A 26598-nucleotide genomic window follows, 5' to 3' on the forward strand; every position below is an offset into this window, starting at 1 on the left:
CCGCGCTGCTGCTACGGTCGCAGGTTCGAATCCTGCCTCGGGCATGGATGTGTAGGATGTCCTTAAGTTAGTTAGGTTTAGGTAGTTCTAAGTCTAGGGGACTGATGACCTCAGATGTTTAGTCCCATAGTGCTTAGAGCCATTTGAACCATTTTATGGTTATAGCCAGAAGCTCAATAAAACACACTGAACCGTCAGATATTTCCGCCAGTGAGGTAACCGACTGGCGTTCATGAATCGTCAACAACATAATTGAACGACTGGAGCAAAACTTTTGTCCAAGCAAACTTCTCGGAATTTTAAGGCGATTTTACAGCCACATCAAAATCAGCAAGAAGATTTCTGAGAAAACGCAGGTAATGTGTACATGATTGCAAGACTATTTAAAGTCCTCTACATGTGAATTTAGCACTCATTTAAAGCATTTTCAGTGGATGACATTAGCTGATGACAGTAAATTCTTTCACACGAAATTCATGCAACAAAAAATAGGACTCTGCCTCTAAAAAGCGTTTGGCACGTGGCAAGTGGACAACATATTTTAAAGTACAAAATAATGAAGAATTTTATTGGGAATTACTATAGCTGGCAGAATATTACATTGGAATTCCAGGCCGTAATGTCAACATCAAAAGGGGGCTGTCTTTCATAAACGTCCAAAGGGCAAAGGAATGAAATAAACAGTTTCACGAAATGATTTCCAAGAAAAATTACTTTCTTGACAAAGTGGGTCTAAATGAAAACTATATTGATACTTATCTACAGATTATTGTCATTTCAGTCAAACTTATGAAGATGAGTCTGACTGAAATCACTAAAGTTATTGAACATTTTTTCCGTTTTCCGTCCCAGAATAACAGATAATTGTTTAAAGAAGAATTTTGACATAAGATTATATTAGGGAGAACACAGTAATTAAAAACACTGAGCACTTAGTTTGCATCATGTTAAATTATAAGTCTGTTTACTGATTATAAGGCTGTTTCTTTTAGGTTTCAGCGCGTGTTGATCTCGGAAAAGAATTGACTCTAATTTATTATTAATAAACGATTTAAAGTAACCAGCTCTCTCTCTTTCTGGTTAACCCTTGATTACTAAACCCTCGAAAAATTTACGACTGCAGTTGGTACCATTTCGCGGTTTCCGCCAATCCGGTATTGTCAGTGTAGGGTGTGAAACGGGAAATTTTGTACTTATTTAGTAAGTGGCATACCTCTGGAAGCCTTATAATGGTAATTAACTAGTGCATAAAGTATAAATTACAACTTCCTTTTAATAAAATATGGAGTAGTAAAATTTACAATGGTTTAGTAACAATGTAATATTTCCCCCCAGTACTGTTCTAGGGTTAAAATAGGCAGTATGGCTGTTTGAGAGTCCAGTCAGGTCACAATGGTATAGCTATTGAAACTCATTAGTTCGTGGGAAACGGTAATGATAAAAATAGTTCTTCCTCTCATTGGCACATAAAAACACTTGACATCGGGAACATTTTCTGTATTATAAACAGTACAATTTTCACACCTTTCTGGACTCGAAATAAAATCTGTGCATGAGCTGTAAGGTTTTGTGTTCGAATTTCACTTGCAAGTAACAATCACTTTTACTTCTTTTGCTCTGGAAAGAGTTGGGAGATGTCCCTTGCTATCACTGCTATCTTCAAATTTAAGTTTCTTCTCCTTCTAGAAAATAAGTGGAAGTATTTTGTTCATGACTGATATTCAGCGCTGTGTAATTTTTCCTTTATTTGCCATAAGAATTGTCGAGTTCGAGTTCTTCAAGAACCTGATCTGTTTGAGAATCACTACTGTCTTCATTTTATGTATCAATATCAGGTAGAAAATCCTCCTGGAGTAACTCAAATACGAGTACGTCCTCATTTTTACAGGACTTACTAGTACAGAGGCTTTTATACGAAAAAATTTTCAGCTTTTCTGCTTCTAAACAATTCTTAGCGTAAATAGACATACCGCAAAATGGGGAAAAATACGAAGTCCAGATAATAACAGGAAGACACAGACTGACCACCTTCAAACTGCATGCAACCAAATAGCTCGGAGACTGCACGTGTTGATATGTACACTGCCCTGGAGCAACAGATAATACATACTCGAAAGTCAGCGATGTGTTAACAACGTGCCAAATTAAGAATAAATCAGTCACTGCACTTCCATCAGGCCTAAAACAATACGGAATATTCTATGCTCTTTTTCTCGTATCGGGAATAAGAAGTCCAGCCAGATCATAATTCTGCAGTTGGAACAATTTTTTCCCCATAGCTGCTCCACATATCAGCAATACGATATTTATTGTGTGGATTTAACTTCTGCATCTTTGGTATGGACGTCTTGTCCTCCTGCTTTAATCTGACTGTGCACATTCTGTCAGTCTTTCCTTCAATACTCTTACTGGTTGTCATTGCCAGTAGATTAATGACGTTAAAAACGAGCCCTAGTGGCCACCCGTGAAGGCATTTTCCGTGATCATTTTCTGTGTTGCAAGCAGGTTGCCCAGCAGTGAAGTGCACTGCTTCGAAAGGGAACTTGCCCATGTGACCAAAATGGCTGGGTGTAAAGTTGTTTTTTTTTTCTTTTATTGTAATTTCATGCCCCTGTCCCATATGAGGAGGGGAGGGCTGGCAGTGGCACAGCCCACCACTCTTCAGCTGAGTGGGTTTACAAACATATAAAAAGGTGGATCTCATACATAAAAGGGCGAGTAAAACAGGGACATAAAAACACAGAAATGGAGATAATGGAAGATAAAATATACACTAATACGTGTATATTCACAAGGGGACAGCTAAAAAGTCGACCTAAGGTTAAAAGAACACAGCCGGCAATTCGTGGTGCACTTAAAATCACAGGAGTAAGCCAGCCACAGTATAAAAATCATACAGAGCGAGACACCAACAAAAACTAATGGAAATGATGGAGGACCCACGAAGAATAAAAACTACTGGTAGGGACCTGCCGAGGAACTGGAGGCCGGAGGAGGGAAAAGGAGGGAAGAAGGTGTGGTGGCGGGGGGGTGGGGCTGGGGGGGCAGGAGGAAGAGGAAAAAGGAGGGCAGGAGATGCACCAAGAGGCACAAGGCGGACGGGGTGGGAGAGGAAGAGGGAAAACAAAGCAGGACGGAGTGCAGAGACAGAGAAGGGTGCACAGGAAAGGGAGGGGGGTAGGCGAAATGAAAACCGCTCAGGGGAAGGTATGGGAAGGGAAGAGGGGTCCTGAGGAGTAGGGGGAGGACAGTGGGATTAGAGTTAGTAAAAGGGGGTAGATGTAAGGGTGCAGTGTCAAAGACGAAGCTGTGTGGGTAGTTTTTCTTCTGGGAGAAGACTGTGACGGCGTAAAATGCAAACTTGGTGACTTAACGGTTTTACTCATGCATCAGTCGTACTTCTGCATGTGATACTGTGGCAGATATAGAGCGTTGAAAACAAAGGAATCATTTATAATAGCGCTTTATGGTATTTTAGTGTGACTGCAACGTAGATTTTAGTGTATTGCCTGCCTGCGAGAACAAAGTGGAGTTTGTTTCCCCTCCCCGTCCCCTCGTCTCTCTCGCCTTCTGTCCTTATACCCCCCCCCCCCCCCCCGCACTCCCCACCCTTTCTCCTTCCCCACCGCAGCAACTTACGTGCTGGGCTGCAATAGCGTGCCTGCGCTCCCAGCATGTCCCACGAAAAGTGCCAAACTACACTGAAGCATTTCGGCTCGCCGGCCGTGCCTGGGCGTGTGTGCTAAAGCTCTCGATCTCGCTTCGCATTTCCACCGTCGCCACGCCGTGCTGTCTGAGGGAGGAGAGAGGGAAGACGAGAAAACTGCCAACGCGCCGCCTTTAATAAATGGCAACGCAGACGCACTGCTACGACTTCGTTTTATATTCCACGTTTCTCAACAACATCGCAATCAAAACAAATTTTGAGTGTTATTCACTTATTTTTGGCGCGCTGAAGACATAATATAATCTTTATCTAGTGCAAACTGCCGGTATGCAGATAGACGCAGACAATATCACGTAGTTTCGCACTCAACTTGCCACGGAATCGTGACTTATTTAATTTCATAATCGAAGATTATATGTCGACCGAAGTATTGTAGCACTATTGCAACCTCTTTATGAAGACTTCGAACGTCTACCTGACGGTAGCCGTGTAGCCATCTGAACAGTTTTAACGTATAAGAATTTGTGGTTAAAACGGGAATTACCTTACAGGTCAGCCAGTTACGTCTGCATGTGCACGGGGGGCGCTGCAACGGAAACGGCAAACTGTCTCTTAGACAGCTCGACAGCAAGTGTAAGACAGACAGTGTCCTCAAAACGATTAGGAAACTATCGTTGTACAATGTATTCTTGAAACTTTGCGTTTTGTTTAATGGCAGTCAGTTTAGAGAACTGGACTGTCTTTGTCAGAATCTGTCCATCCTATAACGCGATGTTTTCTTTTTAAATGTATCATCATCAAATCAGAAAGAAGCTATCTTACAATTTCTTACCGTAAATACTCTGCAGTCAAGTCCACTCAAAATGCGAAGCCAGCAGTCCATTTTTGGTGGCCATCGGTGCCAGTAGTCATGTACAGTGGCCACATACCAGCCAAGCCTTCTGCTTTATCGCAGAAGGAACATCCAGCTCCTTGAAGCCCTATTACGCGACCTCGTTCAAATTCAGTGAACGGTTGATGATGGCGTCTTTGTCGCCTTGAAGGCCTTCGTGTTTGACATCAACTCACCACGTCCACTCTCAAAGGTAACTAACACTCACGACCGTTACAGCGTATATTTAAAGCTAACCTGATTTGCATCCTCATAGTGGCGCTACTAGAGCCACTGTTATGCGACTGGCACGAAATTTGAATAGACGTCATCTTCCAGACGTAGAAACAGGGCTGCCAACTTTCCTTTAAGTGCAGGGTGTACGATACGCGCCAAAATATAGGAGGTGTTCAGTGATATTTTTAGAGTATTTTGGTACAAACTGACTCGTTACAGTATAATAATGTAATTTTTTAGCAGGGCGAAGCGAAATTCGCACACCAGGTCTTCGTAGCGCGACTCCTTATATGCCAGCGATAAAAAAATGTCTGTCACAAAATTTCGTCCGGCGAATACACCCGGCAGAAAAAGGACGTTAAAGGGTGGCAATCTTGCAATACTGTAACCACATGTAGGGTTACTAGTTCTGCTACCATATATTATTTGTGTTATACAGTTGGTGCAATCGGTAGAGTTTTGGGTTAGTATGCAGGACGTCGAAGGTTCGATCCTGGGTTGGGGCGCTTTTTTTTTATTTGCTAATTTCATTCTGACATTTCATACCGTAACACACAAATTTCCTAGGTCACATGTATCCTAAATTTACAACATTTTGTAACGCTGAACATAACAAATACGTGGGTAGACAAAGAAGAAATAGACAGTTGAAACAAATGACCTCTCACAGGACAGAATAACTACAAAAACAATATCTATTTCGAGATGCTAAAGATGATAGCACAGTACATGAAACGAAATGATCGTATGGCATTGTTGGCCGGGAGAGCCCATGCGGGGTTGTTCGGCCGCCAATACGGCAAGTCCTTTTTAGCTGACGCCACTTCGGCGACTTGCGAGTTAATGATGATGAAAGACACACGACACCCAGTCATCTCGAGGCAGAGAAAAATCCCTGACGCCGTGTGCGGGAAGCGAGAACGCTACCGCAAGAGCACGAGCTGCGGACAGCACAGTACAATAACGCAGCGTCTACTTGTCATTTATATTACAAGTAATATGAGCGCTCAGATGTCGCACATTAGCAACCAGTGACAATAATAATGTCCATATTAATGACCGCATGACCTTCACAACAGAATACGTTGTCCTCAGAACAACAGATGCTCTACATTGCGCAATCCGCCGGATCATACAGCTCTGGACCCTTCGCATCAAAGCTGCGTCCACAGTAACAATGATAATAATAATAATAATAATAATAATAATAGTAATAATAATAATAATAGAAATGCATTGAGGTACATACTAAACAGCATGCAGTTACCAGACTCAATGTTGAAAGGCATAATTAGTGGGAGCATGGTGATAACACATACTCGTACAAATAGTGACCGAGTTTGGACATTACTCGCCGCGCGGGATTAGGCGTGCGGTCTAGGGCGCTGCAGTTATGGACTGTGCGGCTCGTCCCGGTGGAGGTTCGAGTCCTCCCTCGGGCATGGGTGAGTGTGTTTGTCCTTAGGATAATTTAGGTTAAGTAGTGTGTAAGCTTAGGGACTGATGACCTTAGCAGTTAAGTCCCATAAGATTTCACACTTTTTTTGGATATTATTCGCAAAGCACGTTGCTAGTCCTACTGGTAAATTAAGGCCCTAATGGAATGGAATGGACCTGAACGAGGCAAGAATAGTAGTTGGTACTAATCTATAGGGCCATTGGAGGAGGGTACAAAGAAAACTGGTTCCGCATGTGGTACATGAAGTGGTGTGAATAAATTCACGCTCACGACTTAGAAAGAAGCCGAGCAATCTTCCATTTCTACATTTGTAGTATGTAAGTGCAAATGTTTTTTAGAGGACCTACTGCAGTTGCTCTTGAGATTTAAGATGCTAGATACCATACCACCTGGACTACATTTAGCAAATAAAAAAGATATGCCTCTGTAGAGGATCGAACCATCGATCTCCTGCATGCCAATCCAAAACTCTATCCACCGCACAAACTGTACAGCAGAAGTGACTTGAGCTGACAGGGATAGTAACCATGCGTGTGGGTACAGTGTTGCCACATTACCAGTCTTTAACGTCCTTTTTCTGCTGGATGTATTCACTGGACGAAATTTTGAGATAGACATTTTTTTATCGCTGTCATTTGAGGAGTCGCGCTGCGAAGCCCGACTGCGCGAGTTTCGCTTCACCCTGTATATTCGGTTTGTTGCCCCAGTTACCTTTTCTAAAAAAAATACTCGAGGATCTTTTAATAGGCAATAATAAAAACGTCGGACATAAATCACAGAGTAATGCACCAATAGCAGGTACCGTGTACGAATGGAGCAACGTTATTTCCACACAGTCCGCCCCCAGTAGCTGTTGGTCAGCGCGGCAGAATGTCAATCCTAAGGGCCCGGGTTCGATTCCCGGCTAGGACGGAGATTTTCTGCGCTCAAGGACTGGATGTTGTCAACTCGAAAGTCTACGGTGAACGGTCTACCCGACGGGAGGCCCTAGCCACACGACATTTCCACACAAGACATCGAACGCATACAATCGATGTTTGCATTGTTGTGCAGGTATTTACATTGCAATATAAAGATAAGTCACGGTAAAAAATCGAACAAAATACAAGTACTCTGTAACTAGTTTCAGCCCCTTATATCAAAATGCTCAGTAAATATCTCTGAACTACCTCCAAACTTTTGTCGATGGATTTCGGCTTTCAACTTGTATTACTTGACAACGCTAGTCACATATCCGTCCTTATCGGGAAGTAACTTGTTCACGTTGCTGTATCGGTGCAGTCAACCACAATCCAGTGGATGCGCGTACCTCGCAGTACTAGTACGTGTAGTGAATATGTGGGCTGCCACAACAGCTCGCTGTTAAAGCTATTAAGTTGGTTGACGATGGATAACGTCACCTGATATCATGAGTAGTGCCAAAAGCAGAGTATAGAGGAGGCAGTGTTACAGTACGGGGTGTTTTTCGCTCTTGGGGGGTTTTACCTTAACTGTGCTTAAGAAAACGCAACATGCGGAAGGATATGAACACATCTTACAATACTGTGTACTGCGTACATTGAAGGAACGGTTTGTAGACGATGGTCATTTGTGTAAGAATGAGAATGGACCCTGCCATAAGGAGCACCGTAAGGCAGTAATCTGTGGACTGGCTTGTCTAGAGTCTCGAGCTGAACCCAACAGAATAACTTTGGGATGAGGTGGAACGTCGACTTAGCTCCAGGCCCCAGCATCCAGCACCACTACCTTCTCTGGTTTCGACTCTTGAAGAAGAATGGGCTGCCATTCCTCCAGAGACATCCAGAGAACGCACTGGAAACGAGCACAGCAGAGCTCAAACCATCATAAAGGCGGAAAGTGAATGCGCCCCGTATAAACGTGTCAGGACACTTTTGATCAGATAGTAATTTAATACTTCCGACGCACTGCGTAGAGTTAGCCCAAGTTACTTTAACGATGTACCTGGTCCGAGTTCACCATTACTCTACATACTATATGGTTCTATTTCATTATTATAGGCACTGTCTTGCTTTTATCCACATCAACAAAGTTTAAATCTGTTCGTGTCATCTCTACCTCATCTTTCTTTTCTCATTCTCTTTACAGCAATCGTTCCCAAGCTGTCTTAATTACGGTACCTCCACGAAGGTAAAGCGGAATTTTCTGAGGGATAAAAACACAAAATAGTTCGAATATCGTTTATTCACGTCTACAAATTATTTGTTCTTTATAAAAGACTCTTTCTTTAGACTCTCATACTTATTAGACCATTATCTTCAGCATAACCCATTCGATATTCGCTGCTAGAAAACGGATTCCCCTGAACTTTTCCTATCATTTCGTCTACGCTGACGCTGCGTCTTTTATAACGCCATCAGCACATGAGGCTTTTCTTATCTTTTGGACTTTCTTGACCAAACGTGCTCAAAGTCATTTTTACCATTTTATTTGTCTTGGACCCTGTGACGACACGCTGAAAACAGATTTTGATGAAAATGGAAGTGGCGGCGCTTTGGCAGAGGATCCTGGCACGTATCCACTGTTATCAAAAAGCCCTAAGAATAGCAGTTTCATTCGCTAGTTTGAAGCTACATTTTCGTGAACGGTAACAATAAAAACGAAAACGGTGAATCGGATGATTTTAGAGCAATATTCATCACAAACACTGATCAGCATCGAACCAAGTATATAAAAGATAGTTACGAGTCATTTAAGCTGTGCCAAGCAGCCTCATTGGCTCCTTCTAATTAAATCACCTAAGTTTCGTTTGTTTTAATCTTGAACTGATATACCATTTATTCTTCATCGGCATTTTTTCTATCTAAATTTAATTTATGTGCTAAACTTTGTTGTGGGAATTCGCTGATATCAGGGGTAATGCTCATAGAAGAGATAATAATCACTCACTGAAAAGAACTGGTGAAAACTACCCGCTAGAGAAACAAATACAAACTTAAATCTTAGCAAGAAATGATAAATTAGGAAATTAATTACGGAAAATAGGATGGCAGTCAAACATGTGGTTAACACCTTTGCAAACCACCGGTTTAGTGCGGCATCGGAATGACAGGCGAATCGCCTGTCTGTTTCTTAGTTGTTAACTGGTCTCTGCTAGAGCTCTGCTTCTACGTACAATTTTCTGCATTCTAATTGTATAGTGTATCAACAGTTGAGCACCAAAAAAAAAACCTTTGTTAACAATATTTTTTGTAAATAGGTACTGATGCGTAAGTAGGGTGCAGATTCCGAAAATATCATTTAGCACAATATTAGCAATTCCAACGCATTTTCCGTAATGTTTGCAACCACCACAAGAAATTTAAAAAAAGACGCGAATTCCGTTAATAGTCGTTGATTTTCATTCACATCATACGTTTTAAAGCTAAGTACACTCATGCTCATAAAATAAGGATAATGCTGATACATGGTGAAACAACGCTCTGGTGGGCGGTTTGCGGGTTTAAACCACCTCGGGGTATGACCGTGCGGTGCATTTGATCTGAGGTCGTCGCACGGTGGCGCTGGCAGCAGTCCACATACGCAGAGGTGTGTTGGTGCATGTCAGACTACAGTACAGCGAGTAAGTGTGCAGACGTTTTCAGACGTGCTAATTGTGACTATGTGTTGAAAATGCCTCAAGAACACATGTTGATGACGTTATGAGGGGTAGCATACTAGGGCGACTGGAGGCTGGTCAAACACGGCAGGTTGTAGCACGGGCCCTCCGTGTGCCACAACGTATAATCTCACGATTATGGCAACGATTCTAGCAGACAGGAAACGTGTCCAGGCGCTACAGTACGGTACGACCACAGTGTACAACACCACAACAAGATCGATATCTCACCATCAGTGCCCGCAGACGGCCACGGCGTACTGAAGGAAGCCTTGCTCGGGATCTTCAAATGGTTCAAATGGCTCTGAGCACTATGGGACTCAACTGCTGAGGTCATTAGTCCCCTAGAACTTAGAACTAGTTAAACCTAACTAACCTAAGGACATCACAAACATCCATGCCCGAGGCAGGATTCGAACCTGCGACCGTAGCGGTCTTGCGGTTCCAGACTGCAGCGCCTTTAACCGCACGGCCACTTCGGCCGGCGCTCGGGATCTTACCACAGCCAATGGAACAGTTATCTCCAGACACACAGACTACAGACGACTGAAAAGACGTGGTTTATTCGCCCGGAGACCTGCAACGTACATTCCACTGATCCCCGGTCACAGGAGAGCTCGTAAAGCCTGGTGTCAAGAACACAGTACATGGTCATTGGAACAATGGTCCCAGGTTATGTTCACGGACGAGTCCAGGTATAGTCTGAACAGTGATTCTCTCCGGGTTTTCATCTGGCGCTAACAAGGAACCAGATACTAACCCCTTAATGTCCTTGAAAGGGATCTGTCTGGAGGTCATGGTTTGATGGTGTGGGGTGGGATTATGACTGGTGCACGTACACCCCTGCATGTCTTTGACAGAGAAGCTGTAACAGGTCAGGAGTATCGGGACGTCATTTTGTACCAGTATGTCCGCCTTTTCAGGCGTGCAGTGGGTCCCATCTTCCTCCTGATGGATGATAACGCACGGCCCTACCGAGCTGCCATCGTGGAGGAGTACCTTGAAACAGAAGATATCAGGCGAATGGAGTGGCCTGCCTGTTCTCCAGACCTAAACCCCATCCAGCACATATGGGATGCTCTCGGTCGACGTATCGCTGCACGTCTTCAAACCCCTACGACACTTCAGCAGCTCCGAAAGGCACTGATGCAAGAATGGGAGGCTATACCCCAGCAGCTGCTCGACCACCTGATCTAGAGTATGCCAACCCTTTGTGCGGCCTGCTTACGTGTGCATGGTGATCATATCCCATATTGATGTCGGGTTACATGCGGAGGAAACAGTGGCGTTTTGTAGCACATGTGTTTTGGGACGGTTTTCTCAACTTATCACCAATATCGTGGACTTACATGTCTGTGTTGTGTGGGTTCCCTATGTGCCTATGCTATTAGCGCCAGTTTTGTTTAGTGCCACGTTGTGTGGCACCACATTCTGCAGTTATCCTTAATTTATGAGCATGAGTGTAGATGTGTAAGAAGAGTTATAAGACTGAATATGACATCTATTGCGAAAAGTCGCATTCACTACTAAGACTTAAATTTTTGGGTTTTTTATTAACAAATGCTTGGGGAGCTCAGTCGGTAGAGCACTTGCCCGCGAAAGGCAAACGTCCCGAGTTCGAGTCTCGGTCCGGCACACAGTTTTAATCTGCCAGGAAGTTTCAAATTTAAAAGAGTTACGGAATCTGATATAAGAAATCATTAAAAACAATAAATATTTCATTCAGCGTTTCAAAATATAAAGTTCCAAAGTAGAAAGCAATATTTTCAAAAGGCTCGCTGGAAGTACCCCCCGCCCCACCCCGTCGTCCCCCCCCCCCCCCGCCAGCCCTTGGTCCCTCCCCTCCCCCCCCCCCCCCCAAGCCCTTGATATTGCAAGAGTTAAGTAGACTGCTGTGTCGGCAGTTTGGCTGACGCTAACGGGAGATGCTCTCTCAGTCTTACGCAAAGTGCAGACGTAATGATAGTTTTGGCACGTCGGTATGACGTACGATACTTAGAACTTCATTCTTCTTGCTTTCTTATTTACTATTTCTTACATCTTTCAATTATAATGTTTCACGCAGTTCTTTCTCTGCAAAAAATTGTCCTATATTAAAAAATATATTTCTCCAGTAATGAACATTGTTGCGTATCTGTACGTACTATAAATAAAAGTTCCCGCCGCGGTTTTTCTTTCTGTACGCGAAGGCTGATCTCCGGAAGTACTGTAGGGACTCAGCACTTTCCAGACGAGTGCTGTGGGCGCGGAGAGGAAATGGCCACTGGAAATGCCAGAACTTCTCTTTCTGGGAATGGCAGGCCGAAAAGCCCAAATGCTACAACAGTCTTGTGAATCTGTCGAAATTGCGGAGTCTCCCTACTAGGTACTGGAATCGCGCGCTCCCCGGTGGGTAAGAGCAGATTCTGGAGCGGCCTACTGTCGATTTCTGGTTTCGGAGGTTGGTGATCCACAGTAATGCACCAAGCGTTTCTCCCACTGTGGAAAACTGGAAAAATCTGCAGCTGCGTTTCCTGATTGCGAGTGAGAAGTTGTTATCTGCTTTCCGGTTTTTTGCTGACAAGTGTTGAAACGTTTCGTAGAATAGGTAAATTTCAATTACTTAAGCAGTCATACTGTTTATAAAACTTCGAGTTGCAAACTTATATCTGAATTATGCGATACGTGTGATCACATTTAAGTCTTCTTCTTCTTCTTCCTTAGCGTTTGTCCCGCGTGTTGGCGGGGTCCGCTGATGTGATCACATTTAAGTAATTATTTCATTCAGCATGTGTTGTAACTAACGAAAGCATTTCTTTTGAGGTATGATCAATTACAACACGCACGTTTGGCAACTTTGTCGTCACATCATTTATTTTAAAACAGACGAATAATTAAAATTGTTAGCCGTTTTCAAGTCCAGTGGTCGGGCCTTGGAATATTTCTGAATGAAGTTAGGCAGCTACAGGGCATGTCTCGGTGGCCAAAGTCAGGCTCTCGACCATTATTATTAAGATTTGTTTTTAATCAGCAGTACTGTGACTTAATCTGGTTCCGCCAACAAGTGCTTCCTAGTTCATCAACAGAGTGATCAGTCGCGGGCTTTTTATTTTTTATTTGACTTTGGTTTATTAAACCTTATTGCCAACAGCTGTGAACAAATATAAAACATATATACACAGAAATCCCAACATAAAATGTTTGAACCACTGTTTAAAATTATTCTACAACGTCTGCATGCGTACAAGGGATCTTGACTTGCCGGCCGCGGTGGTCTAGCGGTTCAGGCGCTCAGTCCGGAACCGCGGGACTGCTACGGTCGCAGGTTCGAATCCTGCCTCGGGCATGGATGTGTGTGATGTCCTTAGGTTAGTTAGGTTTAAGTAGTTATAAGTTCTAGGGGACTGATGACCACAGATGTTAAGTCCCATAGTGCTCAGAGCCATTTGAACCATTTTTGATCTTGACTTGTTAACTAGAGACAAAACGCAAAGGAAAAAGAACTCAACAGAGATGGGGATGAACCATAGACGGAGCACCAAGTTTGGTACACAGACCTTACAATTTCATAGAAAACAAGAATGGGTTTTTTAGGATCTTGATGACGTCATAAAACAGGAGCTCTTTTTGGAAGGGGCACCTAAAATTCAATTTACGTTTTACAGTAAGCGGTTTTACTGTGCTTCGGAAACACTGCAGGAAAACAGCAAGTGGTGGACGACTTCTTGTTCTTTCTTCTGACAGCCTCAGGAACGTTTATCCTTGATGCCTACCCTCCGTAACCGGGAAGGAGTAGAACCACGTTCGGTACACAATCGTGCCAAGATAGTCACCAGATTGCTCTTCAACTGAAATTTTCGAACCAGGGGGTGCTTCTAATTACTGATCGGCTCGCAGCGCAGTGTTGACCTTTGTGGCAGAAAGGCACCAGTGCTCTTGCCGTTCTTCCTCAGCTAATTGCGGCATCCATAACTGGTTGTTGGAGGATGGTAGACTGCCGTTCATTAAAGGGACAAAAACACTGGCCTCCTCCGCGAATTCATCGACTTTGTCATTGTACACCAATCCTACCTGAGGTGGGGCCCATAGAAAGAAGACTCCGTTACCTCTTAGTTTATTCAGCAATCATTTCCAGTATTTGCATATTTATTTTACTGTTCCATTTCGGTTTCTGAACACATTGCACTGTGGTTCGGTCGCGGAATTTGTCACGTGCTCCAATGACCGCATGCATTCTGGTCGCCGCTGCGATTGGAGTTACGACAGAGGGTGAGGCGAAGAAACGTTTCATTGTCCTGTGTTCCGACACTAGCTAAAGTAAAATAATGTTGAAGAAACGGTGGTTGCAGTGGACGCACAAAACTCTCTGCAAACTAAATTACAAGTCGGAAACCCTAGTGTATCGAGGTGAACTAACGTTTTCGTTAGCCCTATTACACTGTGCACCTAACGTGTATATCTGCACCAGAGCAGCAAGGGTACATAGGGGAAATGTTCAAATGTGTATGAGTTCCTAAGGCACCAAACTGCTGAGGTCATCGGTCCCTAGACTTACACACTACTTAAACTAACTTATGCTAAGAACAACACACGCACAAACATGCCCGCGGGAGGACTCGAACCTCCGCCGGGAGTGGTCGCGCAATCCGTGACATGGCGCCTCATACCGTGCGGCCACTCCGCGCGCCTATGAGGAAATGGTTGGTTCAAATGGCTCTGAGCACTATGGGACTCAACTGCTGAGGTCATTAGTCCCCTAGAACTTAGAACTAGTTAAACCTAACTAACCTAAGGACATCACAAACATCCATGCCCGAGGCAGGATTCGAACCTGCGACCGTAGCGGTCTTGCGGTTCCAGATTGTAGCGCCTTTAACCGCACGGCCACTTCGGCCGGCTATGAGGAAATACGGGCTTGTTTACGTAGGTTACATTATTGAGTGTGAAAGCTGATATTTTTGTAAAGCTGCCATTTATTTATATTAAAACCTCTATCAGGCCTAGCTTCGCATTTATTACACTGAAGCGCCAAAGAAACTGGTATAGGCATGAATATTCAAATGCAGAGATATGTAAACAGGCAGAATACGACGCTGCGGTCGGTAACGTCCATATAACAAGTGCCTGGCGCAGTTGTTAGACCGCTTACTCGCTGCTACAACGGCAGGTTATCAAGATTTAAGTGAGTCTGAACGGGGTGTTATAGTCGACGCACGAGCGACGGGAAACAGCGTAGCGATGAAGTGGGGATTTTCTCGCACGGCCATTTCACGAATGTATCGTGAATAACAGGAAATCGGTAAAACATCAAATCTCCGTCATCGCTGCGGCCGGAAAAAGATCCTGCAAGAACGGGACCAACGACTACTGAAGAGAATCGTTCAACGTGACGGAAGTGCAGTCCTTCGGCAAATTGCTGCAGATTTGAATGCTCGACCGTCAACAAGTGTCAACGTGCGAACCATTCAACGAAACATCATCGATATGGGCTTTTGGAGCGGACGTTGTACTGTTGATGACTGCAGACATGTTGCCTGGTCGGACGAGTCTCGTTTCAAATTGTATCGAGCGGATGAACGTGTACGGGTATGGAGACAACCTCATGAATCCATGGACCCTGCATGTTGATAGGGGACTGTTCAAGCTGGTTAAGGCTCTGTAATCGTGTGGGGCGTGTCCATCTGGAGTGAATGGGACCCCTGATACGTCTAGATACGAGTCTGACAGGTGACACGTACGTAAGTATCCTGTCCGAGCACCTGTATCCATTGATGTCCATTGTGCATTCCGACGGACTCGAGCAATTCCAGCAGGACAATGCGACATTCCACACGTCCATAATTGCTGCAGAGTGGCTCCAGGAATACTCTTCTGAGTTTAAACACTTCCGCTGGTCACCAAACTCCCCAGACATGAACATTATTGAGCATATCTGGGACGGCTTGTAAGGTACTGTTCAGAAGATATCTCCACTCCCTCGTACTCTTACGGATTTATGGACAGCCCGGCAGAATTGATGGTGTCTGCTTCCTTCAGCACTACGTCAGACGTCAGTCGAGTCCATGCGACACTCCTGCGTGGTCGCGGGAGCCCTGCACGACATTAGGCAGGTGTACCAGTTTCTTTGGCTCTTCAGTGTAGGTTTTTATTGTTATTTTGTGCAGCTTAATGAAATTACGTTATGATTATGTAGAATTGCGGACTAAAGCGTTCGTTTTATGTCATGCTGGTACAAGTAAACGATTATCTATGTTTACGTTACGCCGCATTTTAGACATGGAGGATGCAATCATCTATGCAGCATTTGCCGTGACAGCGTTTCCTGTGGCAGCGTCCACCATAATCGTTAGGAAAAAGGTGGAACAATGACGTAATGTCAGGAGTAGGACTTGGGTTCGATCCTGGCTCGGAAGAAGGGTGAAGATAGGGATAAATGGCTCAAATGGCTCTGAGCACTATGGGGCTTAACATCTGTGGTCATCAGTCCCCTAGAACTTAGAACTGCTTAAACCTAACTAACCTAAGGACATCACACACATCCATGCCCGAGGCAGGATTCGAACCTGCGACCGTAGTAGTCGCGTGGTTCCGGACTGAACGCCTGAACCGCTAGACCACCGCGGCCGGCGAAGATAGGGACATATACTCCCTATCGAGCTGGGGCCCGAAGATTCTCAGGAATTTAGGAACTTCGTCAGAATGGATGCACCTTGTCCATAGTACAAGACGGGATTCGTCCAATTGACACAGTAATAAGGAAAGCTATTTCGCAATAGTGCGAACGGAAAGATGTGTAACGGCTTCTACGGACCTCACTGTTGGTGATCGGCACAACTGCTCTGAGTCCTGTGGCTTTTCCCTCAACATCGCCCTTCCTGACATGCTGAAATAATACAAAAAATGCATGAAAATCAAACGCGTGAGGTACTTTCACAGATTAAGATGACATGTATGCATATCGAAAGTAAAACTGAATGCACATTTACGTAAAAGATACAAACTCAGAATTAAACATTTGTAGACGTAAATTATTATGGCGTAGCGTATCTAAAGGATCATATGGACATATTTCCTTGCCGTACGCTTATAGTTTCTCTGTTTCATACCATTTAACAATAGGAAACTATCATCAGATATAAAGCTTTTCTCAACGGCAATACAAAGAAGAGAATTTTGTCTCATTGCCCTATTTATAAAAAATTACTCGCTGAAGAATGTGTAAAATATCTCACGCAATAGCTAAAAGAGTCAACAGTAGTCCATATATACGTCTGTTGGGCACACGTGGAAACAATAAGCAGAAGGCCCGCTGCTCGTTGTGCTTCGTTCTGCGCATGCACACACACCTGCGCTTGCGCGGATCCGTGGCATACCAACTCTCCCTATTTCTCCCCAGTGGACAAACCATCTGCTGAAATCGCAGTTTCACCCGTTCTGCCGCTAGGTGGCAAGGTCGTCTACACCTGACTTGTACGCATTAGGCGAGTGTCGTGTAATGCCGGGTTTAGACCGCAACGAACAGAGCCCTCCTAAACGAACAATTGGTTGTGCGCGTTACGTACCTCGTAACATTCGTTCATTGCCCTCGACGCTACTGCATGGCTGCACGCTCTTTCTGTCCCTCGTTCCTATCGTTTATCCGGTCCAGCGCCGCACTCTATTTATCACGATTTGGACATATTTTATTGTACTTTGTGGCTGGATGTTCTTCCTGTCGCGCTGACCATCGGCGGGAGCGAACTCATGTACGCCATTTCTCAGCGAATCGTTCTGTGTGTTACCCCATTTTCCGACCTCATTTTCAGCGTGCCCACAGACGTGTACAGTTTTAAGAATCATAAAATACATAAAACATTGTAATATAATAATAATAATAAATTCATTACTCACCATAAAATATATCGAATGTTTTAATGTAATAACGGTAATAATTTGTTTAAACTAGTGAATAACACTTGCTGTAACATAACGTGAAGGAAATTCAGAGAAGTCTGTGTAAAAAATTTCAAAATTACGAAGCGTCACGCAATTAATGTATGAGCTGTAATAGCGACAAGCTGCCACAACTTCGATAACGTCATAATTTACACAATATGAAATCGACGTGTGCACTCATTGTTACCAGTTTTTCACTTAATATTGCGATTGTCAACACTGATCTACAAACTATGGCTGCACCAGTGTGTAAATGAGAGGAGTACCGTTTATTTCAGCTGTTTCCGGCTGCATTTGAAAAGTCTTTTTCTTGTTCTTCGTCTTCACCCAATAGAGCTAGACTCTATCCCAGAGATCAAACTCCAGAAGTGTTTCCGGCATTGAAAAAAGCGCTGGCTCTTTTGAACGGACTGATACTGATGCAGACGAATACATAAAATTCTCCCCAAAAAACAAAATTTCCCCTTATCTTCTAACACACCTCCTATGTAAAATTACAAACGCTTCTGATAAATTTGTTTTGTGGGGCATTATCGCCGTAACCCCTTACCCCTTTTCGACGCACCCCTGTCGGTCTGTCATTGCGCGTTAAGTTGTACGAACCGGTCGTCAGCGATTGCTCTGTAGGTGGAAGATACTGAAAGTTAATTCTGTTTTTCTCTGTGGTGTAGTCCATCAATCCTAAGGTTGGCCTGACGCCGTTCTCCAACCCCCCCCCCCCCCCCCCCCCCACCTGCCGTTTACTCATGTCATTTCATAACAACCGCTGATATACGTTTACATGTTGAAACATTACAGGTTCCATTGGAAACCACTATAAACTTCGTAGTTCAAATGGTTCAAATGGCTCTGAGGTCATCAGTCCCCTAGAACTTAGAACTACTTAAACCTAACTAACCTAAGGACATCACACACATCCATGCCCAAGGCAGGATTCGAACCTGCGACCGTAGCGGTCACGCGGTTCCAGACTGTAGCGCCTAGAACCGCTCGGCCAAACTTCGTAGAACCTAGCAAGAATACACTCCATCGATGCGCTGATTTACTTATTCCGCACCGACCGACGTATGGCACAAAAGGAAAGTCTTACCGTTTCACATACCTGTCGCCACTTTCCGGTAAAGCTGCAGCATTCCACTGCTTCTTGCCACCGAGCGTGCTGCTTCTGTCTCGTGGTACCATGACCTGCTGCGGTTTTCGAACTATGTACGAGAAATATTGTAGTCGAATAAGCGGGGGTACTATCACATTTAGTACAGAACACTTTATTTGTATATCATTTTTATATTTAACCTCGAGCCCAGAGCTGAAGGCCGCTCAACATAGATGAACAATCACAAGAAGTAAATTGAAAGGTGATCATTGCTGTCAGCAGTAGCGGGACGTTAAGCGAAATCAACGACGACGAGCTAAAATGTGTACCGTCCAGGATTCGAACTCAGGATCTCCTGCTTACTTTTTTTATCTCATTTTGTCCGCTATTAATCGTTGTATTTGATCGGGGCGGACGTCCTATGACACTTCATCGTTGATCCATTAACTCAGATTTTTTATTACAGACAGCAGCTAACCCTCTGCCCGAACACGCTGATCTATCGTGACAGTGAAATTGTTAATCGTTTAAATTATTAATCCAGAATGAAATTTTGACGTATCCGTAGTCTCTGTGCATCTGTACTACTGTTCGCTACTTTGAGCTTTCCACTGGAGGTCGGACGCATTTGTGCATTCGCACTGAAGAAACGGATCCGTTGGCCAGCCAGGCTTATCAATTATTTGAATGCGTGGTGTGTGTTCCTGCGAAAGAAGAGGAGATCCCGGTTTCATATTCCGGTCCGGTACACATTTCCGCTCATCGCCGCTGATTCCGCGTAATGTCCCGCTGCAGCTGACAGCAGTGATCCCTCTTCAAGTTACACGTAGTGTTTCACAGCTGCGCGACCTGCGTGGCGTCTGCACTTTCGTAGGAACAGGCACCATGCATTCAGATAATCACAAGATGCACTGTATCGGCATCATTGTAGCACCAAAATAACGTAGAATTTTCTTTGCCTGAGTTTACTTGCACCCCTATTACAGACAAAACTGACTACGGTTCGACAGTTCAGTTAACACTTTCGCTACTTGTGGAGGTCTGAATTCGAATACATAGCGTCTTACGTCTGGTACCTCTCGAGGGCCTAAGACTGATATCGTCTTAATTCTGGAGTGAGTTTCGTGCATCTTGATAAACTCTCGTCAGTGACCACTAATTATGACTTGTATCAATTTCTCTGTCACTGTCGTATCTTTTTTAAGGCTGCTGAGACTCTCCCTGACTTTTGAGTGTTTAAAATGTGAACTTCTTGAGAGTGATCTTGCAGTTCACTATTCGGCGGCTGAGGCTACTGCGTACGTTACGATGAGCGCTTATTTTCTCAACGTTCGTTATGTCATGGGCCATCTGCCACCCCAGCCACTGCTACCTGCCATTACACTGGCATCGGCAGCTCGTCCTGTGCGCTGTTTTTAAATGACTCGCTTCCTAGCGCTGACGGCAACTTGGCCCAGTACAGTAACTTACAATAAAAATTATGAGAAAGGGTCGAGTCGTTTCTGCCGCAGTATTTATACTAAAATTTTGTATTTCGACATAACTGTCATCAAGGAGTGTGACTGAATGAAATTTAAACTGTTGGACATCACAAACAGTCGTCAATCCATTGTCACTAAAACTTAATAGTCTTGTGTTAGCTCCGAATGACAGTGCAACGTTTTTGTAAGATTTCATTAGCAGGGCACTTTACGATTGCATGCTGTGTTCAAGGTTTGGGCTTTCTCCACGTTAAAAGATTGCGGCGTGCCCGTCTCTCATTGCAAAATGATCGTTGCATCACTGCAGGACGTAATGCAAGAGTATATAACATATTTCATCCCGATACAGTTTTCATCTACACTGCATTAAGGTGTGAGAAGACTGATCAACTAAAAATTATCATGACGTCTTGTGGCGCGTTTTGCCGCCTTTGCTTGAGTGCCTGCTTTTAGTGTAGTTTTCGTAATATTTGAAATAAGTGTGGTTTCAGTTATTAAAGCAGTTTTCCAGGTTTGTGATTACATTTGAAAACGACGGCTGAGTGTGTCGAAACTAGAAATGTAAGCTTTAAAATTTTTGTTGTTTTAGTATCATTGGCTTAACGACCGTTTGTGGTTTCAAATAAATATTTCAAGTTTACTAATATCTCGGCGGGTCGGTATCATTTTCCTTTCAGTAGCTCATCTCGGAATACACTACTGGCCATTAAAATTGATACACCAAGACGAAATCCAGATGATAAACGGGTATTCATTGGATAAATATATTATACTAGAACTGACATGTGATTACATTTTCACGCAATTTCGGTGCATACATCCTGAGAAATCAGTACCCAGAATAACTACCTCTGGCCGTAATAACGGCCTTGCTACGCCTGGGCATTGAGTCAAACAGAGCTTGGATGGCGTGAACAGGTACAGCTGCCCATGCAGCTTCAACACGATACCACAGTTCATCACGAGTAGTGACTGGCGTATTGTGGCGTGGCCAGTTGCTTGGCCACCATTGACCGGACGTTTTCAGTTGGTGAGAGATCTGGAGAATGTGCTGACCAGGGCAGCAGTCGAACATTTTCTGTATCCAGGAAGGCCCGTACAGGACCTGCAACATGCGGTCGTGCATTATCATGCTGAAATGTAGAGTTTCGAGGGGATCGAATGAAGGGTAGAGCCACGGGTCGTAACACATCTGAAATGTAACGTCCACTGCTCAAAGTGCCGTCAATGCGAACAAGAGGTGACCGAGACGTGTAACCAATGGCACCCCATACCATCACGCCGGGTGATACGCCAGTATGGCGATGACGAATACACGCTTCCAATATGCGTCCACCGCGATGTCGCCAAACACGGATGCGACCATCATGATGCGGTAAACAGAACCTGGATTCATCCGAAAAAATGACGTTTTGCCATTCGTGCACCCAGGTTCGTCGTTGAGTACACCATCGCAGGCGCTCCTGTCTGTGATGCAGCGTCAAGGGTAACCGCAGCCATGGTCTCCGAGCTGACAGTCCATGCTGCTGCAAACGTCGTCGAACTGTTCGTGCAGATGGTTGTTGTCTTGCAAACGTCCCCATCTGTTTACTCAGGGATCGAGACATGGCTGCACGATCCGTTACAGCCATGCTGATAAGATGCCTGTCATCTCATCTGCTAGTGATACGAGGCCGTTGGGATCCAGCACGGCGTTCCGTATTAACCCCCTGAACCTACCGATTCCATATTCTGCTAACAGTGATTGGATCTCGACCAACGCCAGCAGCAATGTCGCGATACGGTAAACCACAATCGCGATAAGCTACAACCCGACCTTTATCAAAGTCGGAAACGTGATGGTATGCATTTCTTCTCTTTACACGAGGATCACAACAACGTTTCACCAGGCAACGCCGGTCAACTGCTGTTAGTGTATGAGAAATCGGTTGGAAACTTTCCTCATGTCAGCACGTTGTAGGTGTCGCCACCGGCGCCAACCTTGTGTGAATGCTCTGAAAACCTAATCATTTGCATATCACAGTATCTTCTTCCTGTCGGTTAAATTTCGCGTCTGTAGGACGTCATCTTCGTGGTGTAGCAATTTTAATGGCCAGTAGTGTATGGGCTGAATCGTCTCTTCGACCCTGGATTTTCTTTCTTAGGTGTTCTTTTTTTCCTTGACTCGTTGCAGGATGCTTTTTTTTCTGAGAGTGAACAGTTTGAGAATGTTTCTCACCCTGCCTCTTAAATCGTTTGTGCATGTACCATTCCTTGTCGTATTAATCGTAACTTGTGTACCTCAATTTATCGAGAAAGGTACAAGTTTCTGCTACACCTACGAACACAATTACTTGTAAAACGTATCTCTCTGAATTCATGTCGAAATCGATAGGTCAGGTAAGTGTTTATCCGCGTCTGTCTCACGATTAATTTCTAGTAAGGCAGCTCCTAACTCCACACGCAGCAGTTTTCCTTATAGGTACAATTTCGTTTATTCACTGGTGTGGCTGTCGACTGGTAGTGTTACAGCAAATGCCTCTCGAAGCCGGTATATCGTCGAGAGCGCAACGCTCGTTTTCGCTGGCGGGATGGAAGTGTTGTCGTCGTAGCTTTCGCCGTGTTCACCGCTTGTCCAGAAAGAGCCAGTAACTTATCGCTCCTCGGCGTCGTCCACGTGCGCCCCTAACTAGCGCGATGTAGGCAGCCCGCTACTCACTCACGCACACGCCAGAAGTGCCTGCCAGTGCCACGTTTATCAGCTGTTACTTACGGGGCTTTGTCAAAGCCAAGTGTCGTCGTGTTCGCTTCCGACTTAAAAGGGGGACAGTGTTATAAAGCACGTACGCTCTGGTACTGTTACAACTGGAAAGCTGTCAGTCGCTACTCAAGTAAGTTACTGCAGAGTTCCCAGAAGAGAACAGAGATGTCATGCTATGTCCAACGCCCCAAGTTTCACTTTTTCGAGTACCATTCTGCAACTTGCCATTTTCCACAAGTACAATTCATTGCCAGGGGTCAAAGAACGAAAAGGGAAAGAAAAAGAACCTTATTTGGTTTGCTGACCAGTGCTCGTAACAAATAATCGATTTGTGACAAACAGGTTTATGTTATGGGGAAACAAGTTTCAGACTGATGTGGTCGCAGCAGAAGGACAGTAGTTTTGCAGCAGTGGTCGAATTTACAAAGGCCGCGAAGACACCTATACGAGTAGCTCCTGTCAAACTCTGATATCTAGAAGCTTTTCAATACACGTATGATACTTTTGTGAGTTTGGTGTGGAATATACAGTTTGGGGCTTAATCTGTATATATCAGATACACGACACAGACAACAAAACTTTAAGTCGACCACTTCCGGTTTACGCATGAAACCAGAATCTCTGCCGTTTCTTATCCAACAGTTTCCACTTTCCTACCTCTGATTCCGAAAGTACGAGTTATCAATATCGGAAATTTCCATCCTTCTCTGGGAAAGGCGCCGTCCATACTTAATGTAGACTGCGGGCTTCACCTAGACGCATCCATCATCCTGCAATTTTTTTTAATTTACCTTAAATTAAGCTTACCTCCTACGAGCACAGCTAGAGGAACACATTGCAGTTAATGACTTCCGCAGGCCCAGTGAATGTTGTGAGAACTGTCTTCACCGATAGAGTTGGTGCGATGGTGAAGAGCTGGACTCGGGTTAGGAGGAGACAGCTTCAACACCTCGTCTAGAAATCCGGATTTGTGTTTTCTGTGGTTTCCCTCAACTGCTTAAAGATAATGCCATGTCGTTCCAATGGAAAACGCAGACGGCCGCTTCCCTCCATTATGCCTGAGATCGTGTTCTTCCTCAAGTGAGAATCGACAGATGTTAAACGCTTATAATTATTCCTTTTATTTTGAACAATTTGTCTGTGAGAGGAACTGTGAACTAAAATGGTTTCATCCAGTGAAGCAAGGAAATTGCATTGGTTAAATACGCGGTGCCCATTCTTTCGTAAGGTGAAGTTTATGATTCCTGTAAACTTGGACAAATTAAGAGACCAGTAAATTGGATGGTAAAACTTGGTTGTATTAGCTCTTCCATCAGAACCCTCTGCCATCCTGTCAGTAGTCACTTGCAGCATGTTGTGACAATGGTTCTGAAATAATGAGGTACGTCACGAACTTCGCGAAACCTAGTAATTTTGTCGTAATTCTCACGCCTGCCATCAAGATTGAATCAGTGTCTTCGACAGCTATCTTCCACGAAATACAGAGGCCAAGAATTTCTAGGTGTAGCTAAAAGTTATTTCTTTTTCAGAACGGCAATTTGCATGTTTTCTCAAGGAAAACAAGCGCTTACCTCCTTAAGAGTCGCATAAGAAACACTGCAATCTGTAACGACAAGTATTCAACGTGTATTCGTCCGTATATTTTCGTCTTTATGCTCTGTTTCAAACCCTTCAATTTCTCTTGGATTTTGTCATATTGAATATACACGGTGATTCACTTCCCCTATGCTACATGTAAACTATCAGTCCTTCAGAAAAAATGAGCAGGAGCTTCTTGTACGAAATTTAATGTAACTAATTTTGAACTTTAATACGTTTTCGTAGAAGCTGCAGTTTTCGAATTACTTAAGAAAACCCTTCAAAACTGACCATCAAATGCGTTTTTCTCGAATATCTCGAAAACTGTGGACTCCAACAGAAACGTATCCCAGTACAAAATGTAACTGCACTACTTGCCATTAAAATTGCTACACCACGAAGATGACGTGCTACAGACGCGAAATTTAACCGACAGGAAGAAGATACTGTGATATACAAATGATCAGCTTTTCAGAGCATTCACACAAGGCTGGCGCCGGTGGCAACACCTACAATGTGCTGACATGAGAAAAGTTTCCAACCGATTTCTCATACACAAACAGCAGTTGACCGGCATTGCCTTGTGAAACGTTGCTGTGATACCTCGTGTAAGCAGGAGAAATGCGTACCATCAGGCTTCCGACTTTGATAAAGGTCGGATTGTAGCCTATCGCGATTGCAGTTTATCGTATCGCGACATTGCTGCTCGCATTAGTCGAGATCCAATGACTGTTAGCAGAATATGGAATCGGTGGATTCAGGAGGGTAATACGGAACACCGTGCTGGATCCCAATGGCCTCGTATCACTAGCAGTAGAGATGACAGCCATCTTATCCGCATGGCTGTAACGGATCGTGCAGCCACGTCTCGATCCCTGAGTCAACAGATGAGGACGTTTGCACGACGCCAACTATCTGCACGAACAGTCCGACGCGACGTTTGCAGCATCATGGCCTATCAGCTCGGAGACCACGGCTGCGGTTACCCTTGACGCTGCATCACAGAACGCCTGCGATGGTGTAGTCAACGACGAACCTGGGTGCACGAATGGCAAAACGTCATTTTTTCGGATGGATCCAGGTTCTGTTTACAGCATCGTGGTGGTCGCATCCATGTTTGGCGACATCGCGGTGAACGCACATTGGAAGCGTGTATTCGTCATCGCCATACTGGCGTATCACCCGGCGAGATGGTATGGGGTGCCATTGGTTACACTTTTTGGTCACCTCTTGTTTGCGTTGACGACACTTTGAGCAGTGGACGTTACATTTCAGATGTGTTACGACCCGTGGCTCAAATGGTTCAAATGGCTCTGAGCACTATGCGACTTAACTTCTGAGGTCATCAGTCGCCTAGAACTTAGAACTAATTAAACCTACCTAACCTAAGGACATCACACACTTCCATGCCCGAGGCAGGATTCGAACCTGCGACCGTAGCGGTCGCTTCGGCTCCAGGCTGTAGCGCCCAGAACCGCACGGCCACCGACCGTGACTCTACCCTTCATTCGATCCCTGCGAAACCCTACATTTCAGCAGTATAACGCACGACCGCATGTTGCAGGTCCTGTACGGGCCTTTCTGGGTACTGAAAATGTTCGACTGCTGCCCTTGCCAGCACATTTTCCAGATCTCTCACCAATTGAAAACGTCTGGTCAATGGTGACCGAGCAACTGACTCGTCAAAATGCGCCAGTTGAACTGTGGTATCATGAACTGTGATGAACTGTGGTATCATGTTGAAGCTGCATGGGCAGCTGAACCTGTACACGCCATCCAAGCTCTGTTTGACTCAATGACGAGGCATATCAAGGCCGTTATTACGGCCAGAGGTGGCTGTTCTGGGTACTGACTTCTCAGGATCTATGCACCCAAATTGCGTGAAAATGTAATCACATGTCAGTTCTAGTATAACATATTTCTCCAATGAATACCCGTTTGT

At 44.5% G+C, this 26598-nt stretch overlaps 1 protein-coding gene across 1 annotated transcript in view; it reads right to left on the reverse strand.

The window, feature by feature from the left end:
* The window catches only part of LOC126482209 (dapper homolog 3-like), a 30961-nt gene extending 12015 nt beyond the window's left edge, over nt 1-18946 (reverse strand). Inside the window, exon 1 of the mRNA XM_050106188.1 lies at nt 18867-18946. Coding sequence (XP_049962145.1) covers nt 18867-18946 — 80 coding nt within the window. The remainder of the gene's footprint in view (nt 1-18866) is intronic.
* Nucleotides 18947-26598: the final 7652 nt, after the last annotated feature.

The sequence above is a fragment of the Schistocerca serialis genome, chromosome 5 (genome assembly GCF_023864345.2).
Source record: "Schistocerca serialis cubense isolate TAMUIC-IGC-003099 chromosome 5, iqSchSeri2.2, whole genome shotgun sequence".
NCBI lineage: Eukaryota > Metazoa > Arthropoda > Insecta > Orthoptera > Acrididae > Schistocerca > Schistocerca serialis.